Source organism: Tachypleus tridentatus, chromosome 1 (genome assembly GCF_004210375.1).
Source record: "Tachypleus tridentatus isolate NWPU-2018 chromosome 1, ASM421037v1, whole genome shotgun sequence".
NCBI classification, from domain to species: Eukaryota; Metazoa; Arthropoda; class Merostomata; order Xiphosura; family Limulidae; genus Tachypleus; species Tachypleus tridentatus.
The window spans coordinates 99653782-99672705 of NC_134825.1; the positions used below are offsets into that span (position 1 = coordinate 99653782).

General features: G+C 33.3%; 1 protein-coding gene across 1 annotated transcript in view; it reads left to right on the forward strand.

Annotated features, from left to right (window-relative positions):
* LOC143232763 (cadherin-related tumor suppressor-like) overlaps positions 1-18491 on the forward strand; it is a 159640-nt gene extending 141149 nt beyond the window's left edge. Inside the window, exons 15-18 of the mRNA XM_076468580.1 lie at positions 221-534; positions 8187-8422; positions 13872-14142; positions 14974-18491. Of these exons, the coding sequence (XP_076324695.1) occupies positions 221-534; positions 8187-8422; positions 13872-14142; positions 14974-16649 (2497 nt within the window). The 3' untranslated portion in view covers positions 16650-18491. The remainder of the gene's footprint in view (positions 1-220; positions 535-8186; positions 8423-13871; positions 14143-14973) is intronic.
* Positions 18492-18924: the final 433 nt, after the last annotated feature.

Here is an 18924-nt window from a genome sequence, read left to right on the forward strand (position 1 = left end):
ATACTTTCTTTATCTTCCAAGAGTAGTTTAATATAATTCAAACTTACTTATTTTCTTTGAGCTAAAATTATTATAAATTAGTGACAGACAATATTTCTGACATTAAAACTGTAGTTATGCATAAGCATTTATTTGTTTTAATTCTGGAATATTATTTTGATATTTAATAATTATAAATAGGAAAAAAATATTTAGACTGAATAATACTACTATCACACAGGACTCTAAATTTCAATAACAATCCCATGTATCTTGGAGGTGTTCCTACTATTGATCCCCTTCTTGAGCAACCTGGACAAGTGAGTACAGACGACTTTGTGGGATGCATTCACAGTGTGGTAGTAAATGGTCATGAATTAGACCTGAACACTCCTCTTCAGTTTGCTCATGTTACTCCCACTTGTGAACGACAATATAATAGCTGCAGGACTGACTCTGAGCCCCTCTGTGGAGAAAATGGCATTTGTGAAGACATGTGGTTTACAACCAGTTGCATTTGTTCAAATGGCCTGTGGGCACCAAATTGCAAACAAGGTACTGTAATTTAATTGTAAGATGAAATGGTAATGTTGATAAAAACTTTAACTTCCATAGTTTTTATTCAGTGACCTTTTAACATTTAGCACATTTTATCTAACATCATGCTACCTCAGTTAAAATTAAATTGTTTGTAATAGCTAGGCCTATTATAATAATATACATATCCTAACAGAATTCTTAAATTTGTATTTAGATAATTAGATCAATTTGTAAATTAACTACTTTTTAAGAATTCATAAATGTTCTATGTTAACATTAAGAACAAGATTTTATCAACTTTAAAATTATTTTTCAAAAACAAGTGTGGTTAACCTTATATTAATTCTGAGCTTCTTAAGAAACAGTTGTGAAGTGTAAAGAAAGATAAAGCTCCTAAGTGAAATAATTTTTTTTTAAGGTTTGAAGAATGTTGAAGATTAAACATGTGAGCAATTTGCTACTACTTATTCTGCATCGTTCAATAGTGAGAATGCACCAAAAGATTGGAAGTTGGCCAATGTTGCTCCACTTTTGAATGGAGATGATAAAAATCGTTCCAGTACTTTTAGGCTTATTAAATAAGTCTTACATCAGTGGTATGAAAAGTTTATAAAATCGTTTGTCAAAGCTTAAAATTCCATGAAGTAGGTTCTTTTAAAAAGGCAGTTTGAGGTTTTTGGTTGGCAAAGGGTGATGTTTGGGAAAGGAGAGGAGGTGGTGGTGGAGGGAATCTGGGTATGATAGGGGTTGGGCTTGTGATAAGGTTTTTCAGCTTTAAAGTGATAATAGTCTAGAAAGAAGCCATGTGATAAGATATAATATGTAGTCTGTTGGGAATTTGTTAGTATCTTGATGAAGTTGGATGGAAATCCTGAATTTTTGGAAATTATGTGATAAACAGTGTGTATTTTAAAGTGGGTGGTTGATTCAAGGGCTAGAAGGATTTTATCGTTTGTGAAGGAATGATGAACATTTCATAAGAATACTGTATGTGTGCTAGAGTTGCTTCTTGATGGTTTACAGGTAACAGTGAAGTAAGAGTTCCAGATTTGGTATAGTTGGTCAAAGTCATCTTGAGTTTTAAGTTGATGGAGGATATCTCCTTATCACAGTTTTCTGTTAAACTTGGGGTAACACATGATAAATCATACATATAATGACATGAATGTAAAAGTTTTAGTGAAACTGAAGTAGTTTCAGTACTTCCTGTAGTTGAGATTTTGAGTTGATTGTCTGATTAGCTATTGGCTAGAGTCTAGCAGTGTATTGATTGAAGTATTTAAGTTTAATTTGTTTGTGTCTTAATTTAAAAAAAAAAATTGTGGAGTAATCCCTTTTTAGAGTTGGGATCATAGGATCCAGAGTTCAAGGTAAAATTTTGCTGGGAAAGGGATGGGAGTATCCTGATAAAACCCACTTTCACAAGCCAGACACTGAATAATCTGCCATCTCTTTACTCACAAGAATTCTGAAAAAAATGAGAAATTAGTACTATATGGGTAAATGGCAACACACATCAAATATAGTAATGTGGCATGTTTTGAATAGGTGGTAAGTTGGTATGTTTGAAGCTTGCTATGGATTATCCAGTCTGTTAATTAGGTAAAATAAAGAAATATGTTTTTGCCAAGAGTTTGGTGTTGCAGCTATTGTAGGGAAGTCTTGCATTTGTTTGTTATGGGTGACTGTTTTTCTAAAACATTGTTCAGCTAGTTCAGTGAAACAGGTTTGAAGTGGTTGCATTTGATGTCATTTATTCAAATATTCTTGGGGGGGGGACTTGGGATGTCTGTACATGATTTTGATAACTTTATTTTGCAAGTTTTGAAGCATTTTGAAAAGATTAGGGGACAGGTTACAGAGCACTCATATTCAAAGAGCAGTCTGATGTAACCTTCATATATGATTATTATGGATTAACTGTTGCATCCTTTGTTGGTTTCTGCAATTCTTTTGAGATATGTTATTCTTTTACTGGTAGTTTGCACTGTATTATTAAAGTGGATTGTCCATGATACGAGTTTGATTGAAATTCATATCCAGAAATGTAACATTTTTTGAGAAAGTTGTAGTGGTATTATACAGTTATTGCTAAAGTTCATAAGTTTTTTCTTACTTTTGTTTATTTTGTGTAAGAAAATGATGTTTGAGTTTTGGTCAGGTTGAGTATAACATGCCAGATGTTACACCACTGTTCTGTTGTATTAAGTTTCTTAAATTCTTTATGCTGCTAGACCTGGGTTGCTTGATTAACTTCACACAGCAATGTTTTCAGCGTACTTGTGAAGAGGTTAAACTGAGGAAAGGAATGTCAGTTACATATATATTAAATTAGAATGGGGAATATTTACTTCAAAAGAGAAGTAATTAGAAATTGAGTTATTCATCTTAACCCTGGTGGTTCTGTTAGTAAGAAAGCCAGAGATTTAACTAATTAACTTTCTTGGAACATGTTGGTTACACAACTTGTATTTCAGACTTTTATTGTATATGGAATCAAAGTCTTTCTTTACCCTGAAAAAAGCAGCTATTGTAATGAATTTAAGTCAAATCCTTGGTATATGGTTTTGATTAGTCTTGCAGCATTATCTGGGGTTTGCCTTTTCTACCTGCACTTTGAATGTTGTTCTTTTCAAGAAAGAGTAAGCAAATATGTTGGCTCATTCTTGATCAGTGGTTGTTATTGTGTTATTGCAGTGTATTTTGGCTATAAATGTTCATTGGTTGTCACTGAATGATTTAAATTTTTTCAAGAAATGTGATGGGTTGTGTGTGGTGCTATCTGTTGAATAATAGGTCTCCTAATAGTATTGTTGTTGTTTCAGAACGCTCTTTCTGGTAAGATTATTCTCTTTTCATATATGAGAAGTTTTAGATTAGAGTCATGTGTTCTGATGAAATTTTGTCTTAGCTGATGTTTTGCTTGTTTGTGAATTTCTGGATTAAACTTCCAAGAATTTGTTTTTCAATTTACTGTTTTCTGTGGAGTGGTTTCATGTATGGTTTGTGAATTGGACATGGTAGGAAAGGTTATTTTACTGTTTTTGCAATGTGATGTTCTAGGTCTAGTAAAGGTTGTATAACTGTTATGTAAAATTTATTGTTATCATTCAAGAGCATCTTGTTTAAATTCATGACATCAGCATGAATTTGGTTACAGAGTTGACATAGCTCAATTTTTTTAACTGCTTAACTACCTTGGATGTTACTATGTAAAAACATATCATAATAAAAATAGAACTTACATTGAAATGTGCAGGCCATTTCTGTGTTGTTTGATGAATTCAAGAGGTACACAAGGTTTGCTGTTACTGTGGCAACATTACATATCTTCTTGGCCGTGTATTATATGTCATAAATATTTTCTAGCAATGATGATGGATTTGATGATGAAAGTTACAAGTTTTGCAATGAAGATGTTACTGTGAGTCTGGGGATTCTCCTTTTGGTAGATTTCTGATGAGCTTCAAAGTTGAACTGTCTGTTGTGGTTGTGTGGCTTGGATGGCTTTAGAACATGTTCTAGATATTTTGGTGGTGCTTGGTTTTCATGTAGTGTTTGGAGGACTCACAGCTGCATATTTGGTGTTCACTGGCATTAGTTGGAACTGGGTGGTGAACATGCTTAGTGGTGATGGTTTTGTAGCTGCCAGTATTTGCAATGTAGTTGGTGGTTACTACATTCTTGAACTTTGAACATTCATGGTAAAAGGCAGCATGAGAGGGCCTCTATATTTGGCACACTTGATAAGTTTATGGATATTTGGATATTCATCATCCTGGTGGTGGTCTCTGCAGTGGACACATTGTGTAGTGGCTGTGCATACAGTTAAAACACTGCATTATTGATAAGTTGTGTTAAATGATACACTTTTGATGACTCTTGCTTTTTTCTTAGAATGTTTTCCAGTGACTTGTTGCATGTTCTTTGCACTATTAAAGGCATCATTGCGCTAGGACTTCAAAAATATGGTGTATCTGCATGTATTAGAGCACTTGATACATACTGCACCTTTTAATAGTCTTCTGAAGTGCATGAAGTGATAGACAGGAAGAATTTCTTGATTTCATGATTGATTTCTGGCTGCCTGTAGATGCTGGGTCTGTCATCAGTAATAATCACAGTTGGAGGTTTAAAATGCTGTTTCCTTGGATTTCTTCTGTATTTCATCTTGGTTGATTTTTAATTGAGAGTTTGCTGGTTGGCTAGTTAGTGAGGCTTGAGGTGTTGTGGCATTGTGGCTGTTCTTGGATTGGAGTTGCTACTTGAGGTGGCTATAACAAGATTGTGTTCACTGTCAGAGGAATATTCCTTGGTAATCTTGAGTAGTTTGAACTGGTTTGATGTGGTGAGTATTTTGCTAGTCAATCTGATTGACATGGTCCATTGTCAAGGTATAATGACTTCCCCTGTAAGTAGACCTTACCAAAAGACAACAGCGAGAAACAAGTTATATACAAAAATAATTTTTATTACATAGCCCTTAAAAAGGCTGTTGGAAGTGAAAGAAGCCCAAACATATGTATACAATAACTGGTAAGTGGTTAATGGTTACCAGAGATAAGTTACATACCTTCTGACTTTACTGACTTACCTAATTGCTACTTCTGTGATTGTATTCTTGGACAAAATTGAAAACTTGGTTTTGCTGTATCAAACGCTGAACTAACATGCTACCTCCTGAAAAAAGTTTGACAAGGTGTCACATAAAAGACTTGTTAAAAAATTATTTCTAGAGGTGTGGAGAATATGTTGGCCACATGGATTGAAAAATGGATATATGAAAGAAAGCACAGAGTTGGTATGGATATTAACACTTTTGTCAGAATAAAACAGAGAACAATGTTAAAAGTGTTAATACCCACACCAGTCGTCCTGAGATACATTTTTACTTTAAGTGGGTTTCTCGTCATCATGAAAGCAGAGAATTGTTATAAGTAGAGTTTCATGAAAGTGGATGTATGCCACATGTGGGGGGATTCTCAAGGCTCATTACTTTGACCTCTGCCCTTTCATTATTTTGAACTATATCAATTGTTTAAATTTGCTGATGATTAATATTAAAATTAGTGTGTTGCTGCCTGTGACTAGGATGCTGCTGCTCTACAAAAGGATTTTGATTATTTTGTGAGTTTCCCATTAAATGGCAGATGACATTTTATTATAATATAAGTATTTAGGGTATTACAATGTGAATTATGAGTATAATTTTGATGGAAATAAGCATTGTTATGGAAGAATAGAATATAATTACCTTTTCAACATTCTGTTGACCACTTTCTACACTTCAAAAGGTCCTTTTCACTGCAGGATGAGTTTGTTATTGTCTGAGGGCAGCAGAACCAAAACCTTTTGTCCAGCCTTGAAACATCAATCCTTAGTCTTCTTGAGCTGCATACAGACTTTCTCAAGCAACTTGACAGGTCTTCTTCAATTTGTGTCTCAGGTCTAACATATACTGATAGGTGTTTCTCACTTCTAACTCTTCTTCTTTTGTCCCCAGTTCATTCAGTATCTGTTTCTCCATATTAAACAGCTAAATATCCTGTACTCACTTGTGGGTCTTCTTTGTAGGTAAATAATACTGTATACAGGTACCTGTCCCAGTTACGTGGTTTATCCTGGCATATCTTCAGCATGTTCTTTAATACTTCATTGACTCTCACAAAGTCCATTACATCTGGGGTGGTAAATAGCTGCCTAGTGCTGATAAGTCTGCACACCTCTTGCATCAGTTATGAGGTAAACTGGGTCTGTCTGTCATTTAAGACTTCTTTTGGAAAGCTTACTCTGCAGAACATTTTCTGGAGAGCTTCTGCTCCTTTCTCCATCTAATCTTCAGCCGTGCTGCAGTTTATGGGTAGTGTGTTGCATAGTCTACTACACTATCAGCATGTAGCAGATACCCTTGGAAGATACAGGTGCTGATGTTCCAGTCAAGTCCACAGCTACTCTGCTATGAATGGCTTTTCTATGAGAATTATCTTACCCAGTGGCACCTTGGTTATCATCACTGTAGGTACACTCCTTTGGTAGATGTTACATGACCTGCAGAATCTGCTCACATCTGCAGTGATTCTGTCTGCTGTCTTGTTTGCTTCTAGATGTCCTCTTCCCATGAACTTGTAAGAACACTTTATCATTTGAGTCTAGCATTGGTACTTTGATCTGTTTAATATCCCCCACATAGCTGCCCTGATAGATCCAGTACAGTGCTCCTTACCAATCATCTGTTCTGTAAGTCCATTTCTCCTTTGTCTCATGCCCAACGTTCTCCTGGACACTGTTCATATTTTCTGCAGTGAAGGGTCTTTCTTCTCTGCTTCCTTCAATTCCCACAGACTTAAATACATAATGTTGTCCTTTAAAACTTGCAGGAGCTTGATGTCTTAATTACATTTCTTTTTTGATGTATATTTATATCCTGACATAGGTCAAGAACATTCCACACACTACTAGATATTATGATATAATAAAACTTAATTAAAGCAAGGGAAAACTTAGAAGGTTTTAGTAATGTGATACAATAATGTAACAATCACCAATTTATAAATTTTGAAGTGCAAAGCACATAATTCATAAACAGTTACATAAACAAATTTGCAATAAACTGTTGCTTCTAAAAATACTTAAATCATGACTCACAATAAACTTAAACTGAAACAGTCATGTATATCCAACACTGATAATAACTTCAATAAAATCACTTTTTGCTGGCTTAATATAATTGGTTTGTAATATACTGCTATTATTAGGTATTCTTTTGCTTGACCTCAGAATTCTCCACTCATAGTACTACTTATATCAGTTATGTGATACATAAAGCCTTATTACTGAAAATCCATCTCAATAATTAATAATTATCATTAAAATTAATATCAGGTGTTGATAATAATTTACTCATAAAATTCAGAGTACCAAATAGTTCAGAATACTGACTTGTTTAGAATAATTGATTAAATAAATAGAATGAGGGATGTTAACTATCAGAAGAAAAAAGTTTAACTGAGTGCTTTTAAATGCTAAAATAAAGAAAATATTTTAACAAACCAAAAATACATTGCAAGTGTTTGGAAAAATCTAGTTTTTGTGTTTCCATTTTGTTTGTAAAGTTAAGCTCATTTATTTATATATTCTGGACTTTCCATTACTGTGGATTTTTCTATTAAATAAGTCCAGCTGCTTGTATTATGATCATTTATCGTTAACTGCTGTAAGATAAACATACAGTTTTAAGGTATAGCATATGCAAGTATATTCTACAATCTTAATTTATTTTAAATGTGCTTCTATATGTTTTAAATTTGTTTCTATATGTTTTAAATTAAATGTGTTTCAGATAAAGATTAAGTTCTCGTAACTGTGAAAAAATACAGCAATTAATTTAATTACAATTTTGTGAAATTATTATGGTTAATGTGTTTCTATACATTTGTGGCATCTGTATGTTACCATCTTTTAGTAGTGACAGCATTTTGTTATATTTGTATAACATATGTAAATGCAATAGTTAGCTTTTGTCAGTTAATTACTTTGCTCTGATGTAGAAGTATTATCATTTTTAGAATGATTATGACAGATTAAAATGTTATGCATTTCAGTATCCTATTTTGCAATGTCTAATCTTTATTATTATTTATAACTTTGACATACTCTTCACCATGTAGTTTTTAAACCAATTTCACTGGGTGATAAAGAAGCATATATAGAATTGGTTCCACAAGAAGAATTGCACCGACTTCTGTTAAAAAGCTATTCTTATTATTATGGCCACAAATGGAAGCATTCATTTTCCAGAACAGAATCTTCCTCAACAAAGTCTCTTTCTGTGACATTTCGGACTAACTCACCACATTGTCTTCTCATCTACGCATCTACAGAAAATGAATACACTGTTGTTCAGGTAAAAACATTCTTTGTGTAATATTTATTTATGGTTACTTTAACTTTATGGCCATTAAAAAAGAATATTCATACAATCTTATCAAAATTTAATATTTCTACCAAGTTTTACTGTAAACTCTAGTTCTTTAAAGCAGAATGGGAGAATTGTGTATGTAATAACCATATTCTTGATGATTAATAAACAAAATTTTATACTGAACTCTGCTAGCTTCTCTAATTTGTAGTTACAAACACTGTGATAGAATTATTTTGTAGATGATTGTAGTTGCAGCTAAAAGTTTTGAAATAATGTTTCAATATCATTGGCTGTTTGTGTCAAAGAGTTAAATATTATAAATAACTTTTTCAGGATTAAAACAAGAAAAAGAAAAGTATAATTATTTGCATTGGAAATAAATTATTAACAAAACAAGAATACATAAATATTTCCTCAAGGAAGAAGTCACTATGAAAGGTTTACTTTAAAAAAAATAGACGTGACATACCAACTTCTCACTTAAAGAATACAAAAAAGTTTAACCATTAAATAGAAGACAATTGTGAGTTATTTTATGGTTTTGCACTACTTTCTCCACAAATATAACATTTATATTGAACACTTTGTAGAGTAGATGAGAACAAACTTCAGCTGAGAATTATCATTGTCAGTTGAAAACAGGAGACCTGGCTCCAACACCTCCACCTTGGGAGGAAAGCAGTAGAGTGTTTATAGGAGACACAGTATAGTGATATAGATTTACAGGAAATGTAATGTAGTAAAATAATATCCCCACGTTGACTCTTCTTAGAGATTTAAGAAAACCTTAGGATTTTTTAAACTATCAGAGAGAATGAACTTAGATGGACCAGAATAAAATTTAAAGGTGCATATTCCATCCCAGCACCTACCAATTCAGCCTTGGCTGTAAAACTAGGTACACTTATTTAGACAAGCTCTAAAAAACTAATAAATTATACAAAACATTTGTAAAACTTACTAAAATGTCAGAAAGTATATTCTCACTCGTGATAAAGCTATGTTATGAGTCAGTTTTTTAAATTTTTGATTCATAATTAAACATTAATATCATCAGTAAGTGTTTGACAAATATCCCAGTGACACTCATTTTCTCTACTTCATGCTTGGAAATAACTTTGTTTTTAATTTGTACTACTTTAAGTCAAGTTTTGACAACTTTTGTAATTGAAGTTATCTTCACATCATCAACAGCATTTCAAAAAGGAAATAACTAAATAGCTCCAAAAATAATAAATATCATTGAATTTTTTTTTATTCTTCAAGTTGATTTTGAAAAATGCTTCTAAGATGACAACTCCCACCTAAATTCACATGTTTAATTTGAATTGTGCTAGTACATGATGATATACCATTATCAATAAATGGGACACAAACTCTGTGAACAAGTCTCATTCACTCTCTGTAGTATTTGATGGTAATGCCTATGTCCTTCTACCAAATCATTCCACATTATTTGTGTAAAGAGTTCATTTATCACACTCATTTTATCATTATCCATTTTTGTGTCTTCATCTTTTTATTTTACCATCTTTTGTCAGATGTACTTTTTCATGTTCCAATAGGGTTTTCTGGAGAGGTTCATTCACTCTTTTTGCTACATTTTCCTGTTCCTCTCTTTCTTAATTTCTTAATTAGTTCCTCAGCTGTTTGGACTCATTTTGTTAAGATATCATTTTCATTGATGTACACTTTCCTCCTCCTTGTGTATAATGGGCTTCATTGGGCTCCCTTTCTTCACCTGGAAATCTTCCATAGCTTTTATGTTTTACTGGAGACATGGACTGAAGTTGCATGAATTCAGTCCTCATTCTCTTACCACATTTTACATCTTTACCCAGCTTTGCCCTTCAACCCCTGTTTGCTCATCTACCATTCTCATTCCTTCTTCTAGGTCTTCCTTTTTTTCTCCCCTCTCTGTTAATCACTCTTCTTGTCAATAAATATCCTGGCTTGCTCTCATATTTCAGTTGTTTGTCTCAGTTTTCTACTAACACATGAATTTTTCATGTTTTCCTCCATTGCTCTTCACTTCTTTCTCTTCTGCCCATTCCTTTTTCTCCTACCTCTTACAATATCTGTTTTCATTGTCTCAGGTATGTGGTATTGTATCTTAGGGGAGTACACCTTTTCTCCATGTTTTTCCTTTTGTCTCTTTGTGGTCTCAAAAAATATCATGGACTAGTGTCTGAGCAACTTATTGTCTTGCAACTAATTTTGTTCTACCATTTCGGTTGAAGAATTGTTTTTCTGTATGTAAATGACCAAGGATGATGTGTTGTACACCTTCCTACACATCCTGAGTGCCATTTCCTCAAAACGTTTTCTGTGTTTTATCCACTGGAATTGTTTTGTCACTTTGATATATATCAGCCATTTATATATTCAAATACCCAAGTCTTTCTCTCCTAAATATACAATACTGGGGGCTTCTCTTACATGAAAGTCATGGAATGTTTGGTCTTCAAGATTTGCACTTCACCATCTCACCTTACAAAAGAAGTTCTTCTACTTTTAAGAACTTTGTTTTCCTTGGAGCTCTTCATTCCTTTGTGGCATGCACACATACACTTCCTCCAATTGATTTTTTCTTGGGCTCCATTGTGAACCTCCTCTATCCTCTACTTGAAGATTTATTATGGTGGCTAGATTATACTAATACTACATTAGGTGTTCCTTTACCACTTCTCAGACTGGATCTCTTTCTCATTACATGTGCCTCTTTCTCTCAGGTTGGGGCATATCTCTGAATGATGACATTGGGCATTTGAACCCAGGAGGAGCATTCACCACACATCAATGCCTGAACTTCTTGCTGCCTCTTGGCATATTCCCATTTCCCGTTTCTTCTGGCGGATGATTTTGTGATAATTCCGTGGTTATTTAGTACTTCAGTTGTCTAGGGAGTGCCTGTTTCATGACTTTGCTTTTTTGGAATTAGATGTCTTCTTCTGGGTTTATTTATATCAAATCCTTCTCATCCTTGTTGTGCTGGCAGTTACATAACAAATGTTGTTGCAATCTGCCTCTCTTGGCCAAATTATATTCTACCTACAGAGTTATCTCTCCACTCCCAGGTCTTTTGTTGGGCTTACTCTTAGTTGATGATGCTTCTCCTTAATGTCTTTACTACAGGGTGTTCAGAAAATCACTGTGCAGTTTTGTAATCATATTTTATTCAGTCTATTTCAAACCAGCAACTGATAGCAGTGTTTAGAAACAAAATAAGAAGGATCCATGCCTGTATTGATGCCAACAGGGGTCACTTTCAACATTGTTTATAATTTTCATTCATATTTACCTCCTGTATTCTATATTGAAACATGTCTGTTAATAAGTATATAAGTGCACAGTGACTTTCCGAATGCCCTGTATTTCTTTCAGTTATAAGCTTCCTCTCCTCCGGACTCCAGTTCTTCATCCTTCAACTCTGTCTATCAATGCTCTCAGCTATGACTGGTCTCACCATTCCTATCCATTTCCTTTACTTCTTCCTCATTTCCACCCAGATATACCTCTGTTCAGTGTTTTTTAAGCCTTATACATCCTTTTTGCATCTAGGCATATCAGCTTTCCATCTTCACGTGTAGTATTTGCTTAGTCAATTGCATTTTGGGCCATACTCTACAATTATCCCACACCTGATAACATTTCACTTTGTTTATAAATTAATATGGCAATTTTTTTTGGTAGTTGGTCCATCTGCTACTCCTTTCCTTCCAGTCATCCCACTGTGAACCACCTTTCTGCTTTTTTTTTCCTTAGCTGTTTGACTGTGTTTTGCCAGTCTCGACCACTGTTCATTATGAGGAAGTATTGTAGTCTACACTTTATCTTTCTTTATACCACATGGTGTTTTCTTACCTGTCTTCTCCACTGTATGCCATTTCCTTCTTTTTGATCCTCCTTACTGGTCTCCCATGCCTAACTGGGAGCCTAATGTGGTTTTGCACGCTCTCAAATATATCCCATTCAAGCCGTTAATTTCTTTTTCTTTCCTCCTCCTTGTCACCTTTGACTGCTGTCATTCAGGTGTCTATGTTACTGCTACTTCTGACATCCTCTTCTTTTGCCCTTATGTACTCTACTTCTATAAAAATCAGTCTTATCTGCTGCTCTTGAAGATAACCATGATTTTTCTTCTACCTCTTTTCTTTTTATCTCTCACTTCTATGTCTCTTTCTACTCTGGGTTCTCTTTTCTTCAAGGGACCTCTTTCCTTTTTACACTTACTGGACAGTTCCATCAACTTCTCTGGTTGGTATGTTCTTTCTTGGATATGGATGCTTTCTGGCTTTTTCACATCTCTTCACATCAGATTCATCATGTATTTAACTTTCTTGTTTTCCATTCCCACCAACTTTTGGATGAGGTCCTCTAAGTAGGCATGTGAATGACTTTCTACATGTTTACTCCTAATTATCTTCATCATCTGGCTGATTAGTCTCCTGCAGGATTTTAGCTTTGTTGAGTCACCATTCTTCATCTTCTAACTTTGAGATGAATAAGTATGGTTTTTTATTCCTTTTCTCTCCCTATCATGAAAAAATTAGTACCAAGGAAGTGACTGTTAAATTTTTTGGTTTGCATTTGCTCATCTTTAAAAACAGAATTTCAGAGTTATTTATCACATTTGCTCCAGTAAAAGAAGTTTTTGGCTGATGATTAGATGTGAATCTAGGCACTTCCTTGAGATTTTGTAATGCAAATTCTTTTTTCTCTTATTCACATGTAGCATGGGAGATCCTTTACATTTACCAGTTCCTAGCTTCTGAGATGGTAGATGATGGAAAGTCCTCAGCACTTGGGCTAAGCACAGTATGGTGAGAAGTAGGGTGGTGATGATGATGCTGTTAGGGTATTACATATTATTGCATCCTCACTACACCACACAAGTTGGCTCACCAACCACTTGTATGCAGCTGCTCAGTTTTTCAAGATCAATTCTGCCAATCCCAGCAACACTTCAGGCTCATGCTTTTCTCTCTCATCTTCTTTTTTTTTTTTTTTAAAGAGTATAAACTCATCTAAGTTTAATTTTTACACTATGTATGAAGATATTATTACTCTTCTATTGGTAAAGGGCTGTGCATGTGTGTGTGTGTGTTCTATTGCAAAGCTACAATAAGCTATCTTCTGTGTCCACCCAAGGTTGTAAGGCCATAGTTTTACCATTGTCTCATTAGGGGATAGGTGAAGGATATTGCTACATGTTGTCATCATGAACCAGCACAGTTCACTGTTAAACACGTAAATTTAGGTGAAGGTTAGCTCAAGGCTAGCAGCATGCAAATCTCATGAGTGAGGGGAGTATCTATCGGAAATACATTTTCAGATTAGGAAAATGTTAATATCTGTAACAAGGTTTCATTATTTTGAAGAATAATTTCAGTTTTACCTATACCTATTTAATTTTTTTTTAATATTCCAGATACAAAATGGACATTTGAGGTATGAGTCTCATTTAAAGAATGGAAGTCCTGTCACTTTATCAGTGGATAATATTAATGTAGCAGATGGTTCATGGCACATACTAACTCTAATAATTAAAGCAGGCAAAATCAATATCACATTAGATCAAGAATGGCAGTCAACTGATATAGAGAGTCAGATACATGATTTCCTTGATCCATTCTTAACTACAATGACTATTGGTGGACACTGGAATCAAGTCATAGATCACAAGGACAATCCTATTCCTGGTAACCTTTTCTCTCCTGTTTTATTTCTTAATGTTTAACTCAGTGTGTTTCAAATAGCTTAAGGAAATTTTTAACTTGTTTATTGATAACTACAAAACATGTTTGGAAGTTTCTGAAATTATAAGAACTTAGAAATGAAAGTAAAGAAGAAAGTATAACAGTACATTAGCCACAATATATCTGTCATCATCCAGTGTTAATGAGGTTTTTCACTCAATGCCAGGTCTCATCAGACTGGCTTCGATACAACAGACATAGTGATGATTAAGTTGCTATTAATATAATCAAATCTAACTCACAACATTTGTTATGATGTGAACTATATTGAGTTTGTGAAGTAAAATTGTTATCAATTTTATTTAAACTATTTGCAAATCAATAGTAGGCTAAGGAGCAATAAAATATTATTGATTTACTTTAACAAGTTATTGTTGAATTAGCATGAGTTGATGTATTACTCTTTCATTTCAAATAGACATAAATAATAGTTGCACATTCTCTATTGATTTGTATTAATTGCTTTTTGTTGGGTTTTTTTTGTAGATTTACATTAAATTTTAGTTTTCTTGAAGTTATTTCTAAAATTTCTCTGAGTTTATGCACATTTTGCTTTATTGCTTTCAAATGCTTGATGTTCTTTTTATTTGTATGATCAGAGTAGAATATTAAAACTACCAGTGTTTCAAACAAATCTAAGTTATTTATAATTTATTCATCTTTTATAACATCTCAATTATAATTTTGTTAATATGTTACATAGTACGTAGTTATGGTTATGTTGTAGTTTTGGAAGTACTTCATAATATATTTATATTATTCTCCATTTTGTAGACTTTAAAGGATGCATACATTCATTAACTGTTGATGAAGAAGTCCAAGGATTCAACTTGAGTGGAGGTTTTTTTAAGATGATGCCTCATGGAAATGTTCAGACAGGTTGTAGTGAAGAGATATTAGGGTTAGATGTGGCCTCAACTGACCCTCTTAGTATCGGTGTAATACTTGTTATAGTGTTTTTTATTATTCTCATACTTGTTATCATGATCAGTTTTCTTGTCTTCCGAAGAAGAAAATTACGTCGAGGCAAAGCTCACAATCATATAAAACCAAACGGTAATGCATTTTTGGCTAGTGCCAGTTGTGAGAATCAGAGGAATTATCAAGATCCATGTTATAATGATCCTGTACCAGGGGATGATGTTCAAAGAAGTCAATTACCACAGGACTTAGTGCCAAAGAAAATGAAAGATCGAGAAGTGCCAAATGACCGATCTCAGCGACCAGACATAATTGAAAGAGAAGTTATACACAAGCCATCTAGTATATCTATGCAGAGAACAGATGAGTTATCGCTTCAGGATGCTTCTAAGCCTTCCAATGGATTTGGAATGCATGATATAAATGGTTCAGAAATTCCTGAACATTATGACTTGGAAAATGCCAGTAGCATTGCTCCTTCTGATATAGATATTGTTTATCATTATAAAGGATTTCGTGATGGAAATGTGCGAAAGTACAAAACTAATCCACACATTCCAAATTATCACAAACATAACCATAGACACAGTCCTCACCAGTTTCAACCTAGTCCTATTCGAGAAAGCCCCTGTAGTGTGCTGCAGCAAAACTCAAATTCTGTTGCACCTAGAGAAAGTCCATCTTCTCTTAAAATGCAAAACACCCCTCTTGCTCGTTTGAGTCCATCAAGTGAATTATCTCATCAGACTCCACGCATCCTAACTCTTCAGGACATAAGTGGAAAGCCTTTACAAACTGCTCTGCTTGGTGCTTCTCAAGGTGTGGGGTCCAAAGAATTTAAGGATCCAATTACTAACTCAGAGAGAAGTCTCAATAGTCCTGTTAGTAACCTAAGTAATAGTACCATTAGTTTACATTCTCATTCACAATCAGGAAATAAAATGAAAGCAAGGGATTCTGGAATTACATTAGGTTTAACAGCAGAAGAAATAGAAAGGCTTAATGCTCGCCCTAGAAACTCCAGTTTGGTTAGTACTTTAGATGCTGTTTCCTCCTCAAGTGATGGAAATACTGAGAAAAATAAACTAGCAGAACTTTTAGAAACCAACACAGAACTCATGGAAGCTCCTGACTCCACTACTGATGAGAGTGGTAATGACTCTTTCACATGCTCAGAGTTTGAATATGATAACAATTATGACAAAGTGCATCGAGACTTTGAACCAGGGAATATGATTTTCTCCAAATTGGCTGAGGAAGACAATGAAAATGAGGAGGACTCTGCCAAAGCCTATGATGGTTTTGATTCATTTAGAGGTTCTTTGAGCACATTGGTAGCTTCAGATGATGACTTTTCAAATCTCTCATCTTACAAACCTACACATGGTTCTATGTTGGGATGGGATTACCTCCTTAACTGGGGACCTAACTTTCAAAACCTAGTTGGTGTATTTAAAGACATAGCTGAACTTCCAGATACAATCAATACTTCTTCAGAACATTCTAAGCCTAGTGAAGAGTATGTGTAAATTAACTTATTAACATTAGAGAAGAAAATGTTGCATTGTGTAAAGTTCAGTTATTGATCTTAACATAAATAGTGTCTATTAGAGGAGTGAAAATAAAATTTAAAAACTTGCAGTTAAAATAAGATAAATGTTTTGCTATCTTCAGCATTATGCATAATTTAAATGAACAGAGAGAGAAAGCAGCATTTTTTGAAGAACTGTGGCAATGGTGAAACGCTTTTAATTATCAAGTATATTTTGTAAATGGAACAAAATTTATCTTCTCAGTAAACTTATACTATTGACCAATAGAAATGTACATTCATCTAGAAAATATTTTCTTCATTTCCCTGATAAATGACTTTGAGTATATTTTAAACAGTGTTTAATATTAAATATTTTGAGCCATTTCTGTGTGTCAAAATTAATTTGGTACTGTTATGTAAGATAAATAAATGTACAGTAAACTTCTGTCATAAAAGTGAGTGCAAACAAACATATTTTTGGTTTAAGAAACAAATGTTTTACTAAACTAATGGCAGAAGAGAAATACATATGCTGCAGGGTGATACACTGTTATCATGAGTGGCAAGTTGTGTATACTTTAGGATAGTTGACTTATGAAAAGACAATTTTTTTAAAAACCATTATAAACTTGTTTTTTTTTACTAGAAAAAAGTAAATTGAAAAATGTTCACATTCAAGTTAGAAACAAGGTAATACCAGTTTAAAATTGTGCTGTTATGTTAAAATGTTTAAATTACAGGTTTTCTTGAAGAGATTATCTCAGCTACTTTAGTTTGTATTTCAAATTTTTTTAACTGAATTATAAGTTGTTAGCAATAACTTGGCATTCTGTGAAACTTATCTATGTCACAATAGTTTTTTTTTCTGAGGTAAAATTCTAGTTACATTATTAAGGTTCTTCAAAACAGAAACTCTCACCATAAGAATAAAAACAGGACTTGTAAACTGGCATTTTAATACATCAGTATTATTCATAAGTGTATTTTGAAGTTGAATGTGTAGAAGCAAAAATTCCAGAAAAATGTTAAAATGTTGTATAGCATGTTTCTTAGAATTTTTTGAGAAAATGTGGCCTATAGATTATAAGTTTATAATTTTTGGGTTATGCATTGATCTCTGTTTCTGTGAACTACATGTGTTTTCTGTCAATAACTATTAATGACAATATTAGAGACTTTTTTTTTAAATAAGCCTTAACATATAAGAAAATTGCACTTCATTATTCTACTGTGACTGTTGAAGGAATCTTTTGAATATTTGAGTTATTCTGATCAATTTAATTTAATTAAATATTTACATTTAGAGGGAAGTGGAGAGTAAAACCGTTGATGAAGTTACAGATCTTTCATAGTCAGAACTATCTTTTTCTTAAGAAAATGAGAGAAAAATCTAATTTGTTACTGATTTGTACAAAGTGATAGTTAGATTTACTATAACACTTGACAGAAGTCAAGATGTTGAATATGACTCCTCTAATGTAAACTTTCAGTAAGTAAAAATAACTTGCATCAAATGGTTTAGTTTAAAATGTTTAAAAAATAAGTTGTACCTATGAAGCAATGTTCCTTACATACTTATTAAAGCAATATTTATAGAAAACGTAGGTGTTATATCATTACGAGAATGGTTTTATAGTTGTTTACTATCATTTCATAATCTGCATAAAGCTATCAAAGTGAAATGAGTAAAACATGTGCCAAGACTTGTTTATAGCATTTTAGTTCATTTTGTAATTATTTTCAAAAATAAAATATATTTTATGATGAAAGAATTCCTGAAGATTGATTAAACCTAGTTGTAACAGTTAAGCAAGTTGAACCATGTTTGTATGCTTTTTTGACAAAAAGCTGAGGAAGTGAGAAAACATTGAAAAGTGATGAAGTTAGGAATAAATCTTAATTGAAACTTTACTTTTATTACAAACATTGCCTTAGCTGCCTATCTACAGTGTATCTATTAAAGTGAGTGAGTGAATATATTTCTATGCATGCTAAAACAATAGTTAAGGGTTGATAATTTATTTCTACCATTTTAAGATGTTGATACTAGTTTTTAATCCATTGTCTGCTAACCGAATCTAAGTTTAGTTAAAACCATTCACTTTGTTGCGTATGTATTATGTTTCAGTAAGCTATCCCAGCAAGGAAGCTGGAAATTCTTATTAATTCTATGACTTAATATGTTTTCTGAGCAGCATTGTGAAGACCGTTGTATTATGTATAAATATCTCCTCACAATTAGTGATGGGTGAGCATATAATTTCATTTGT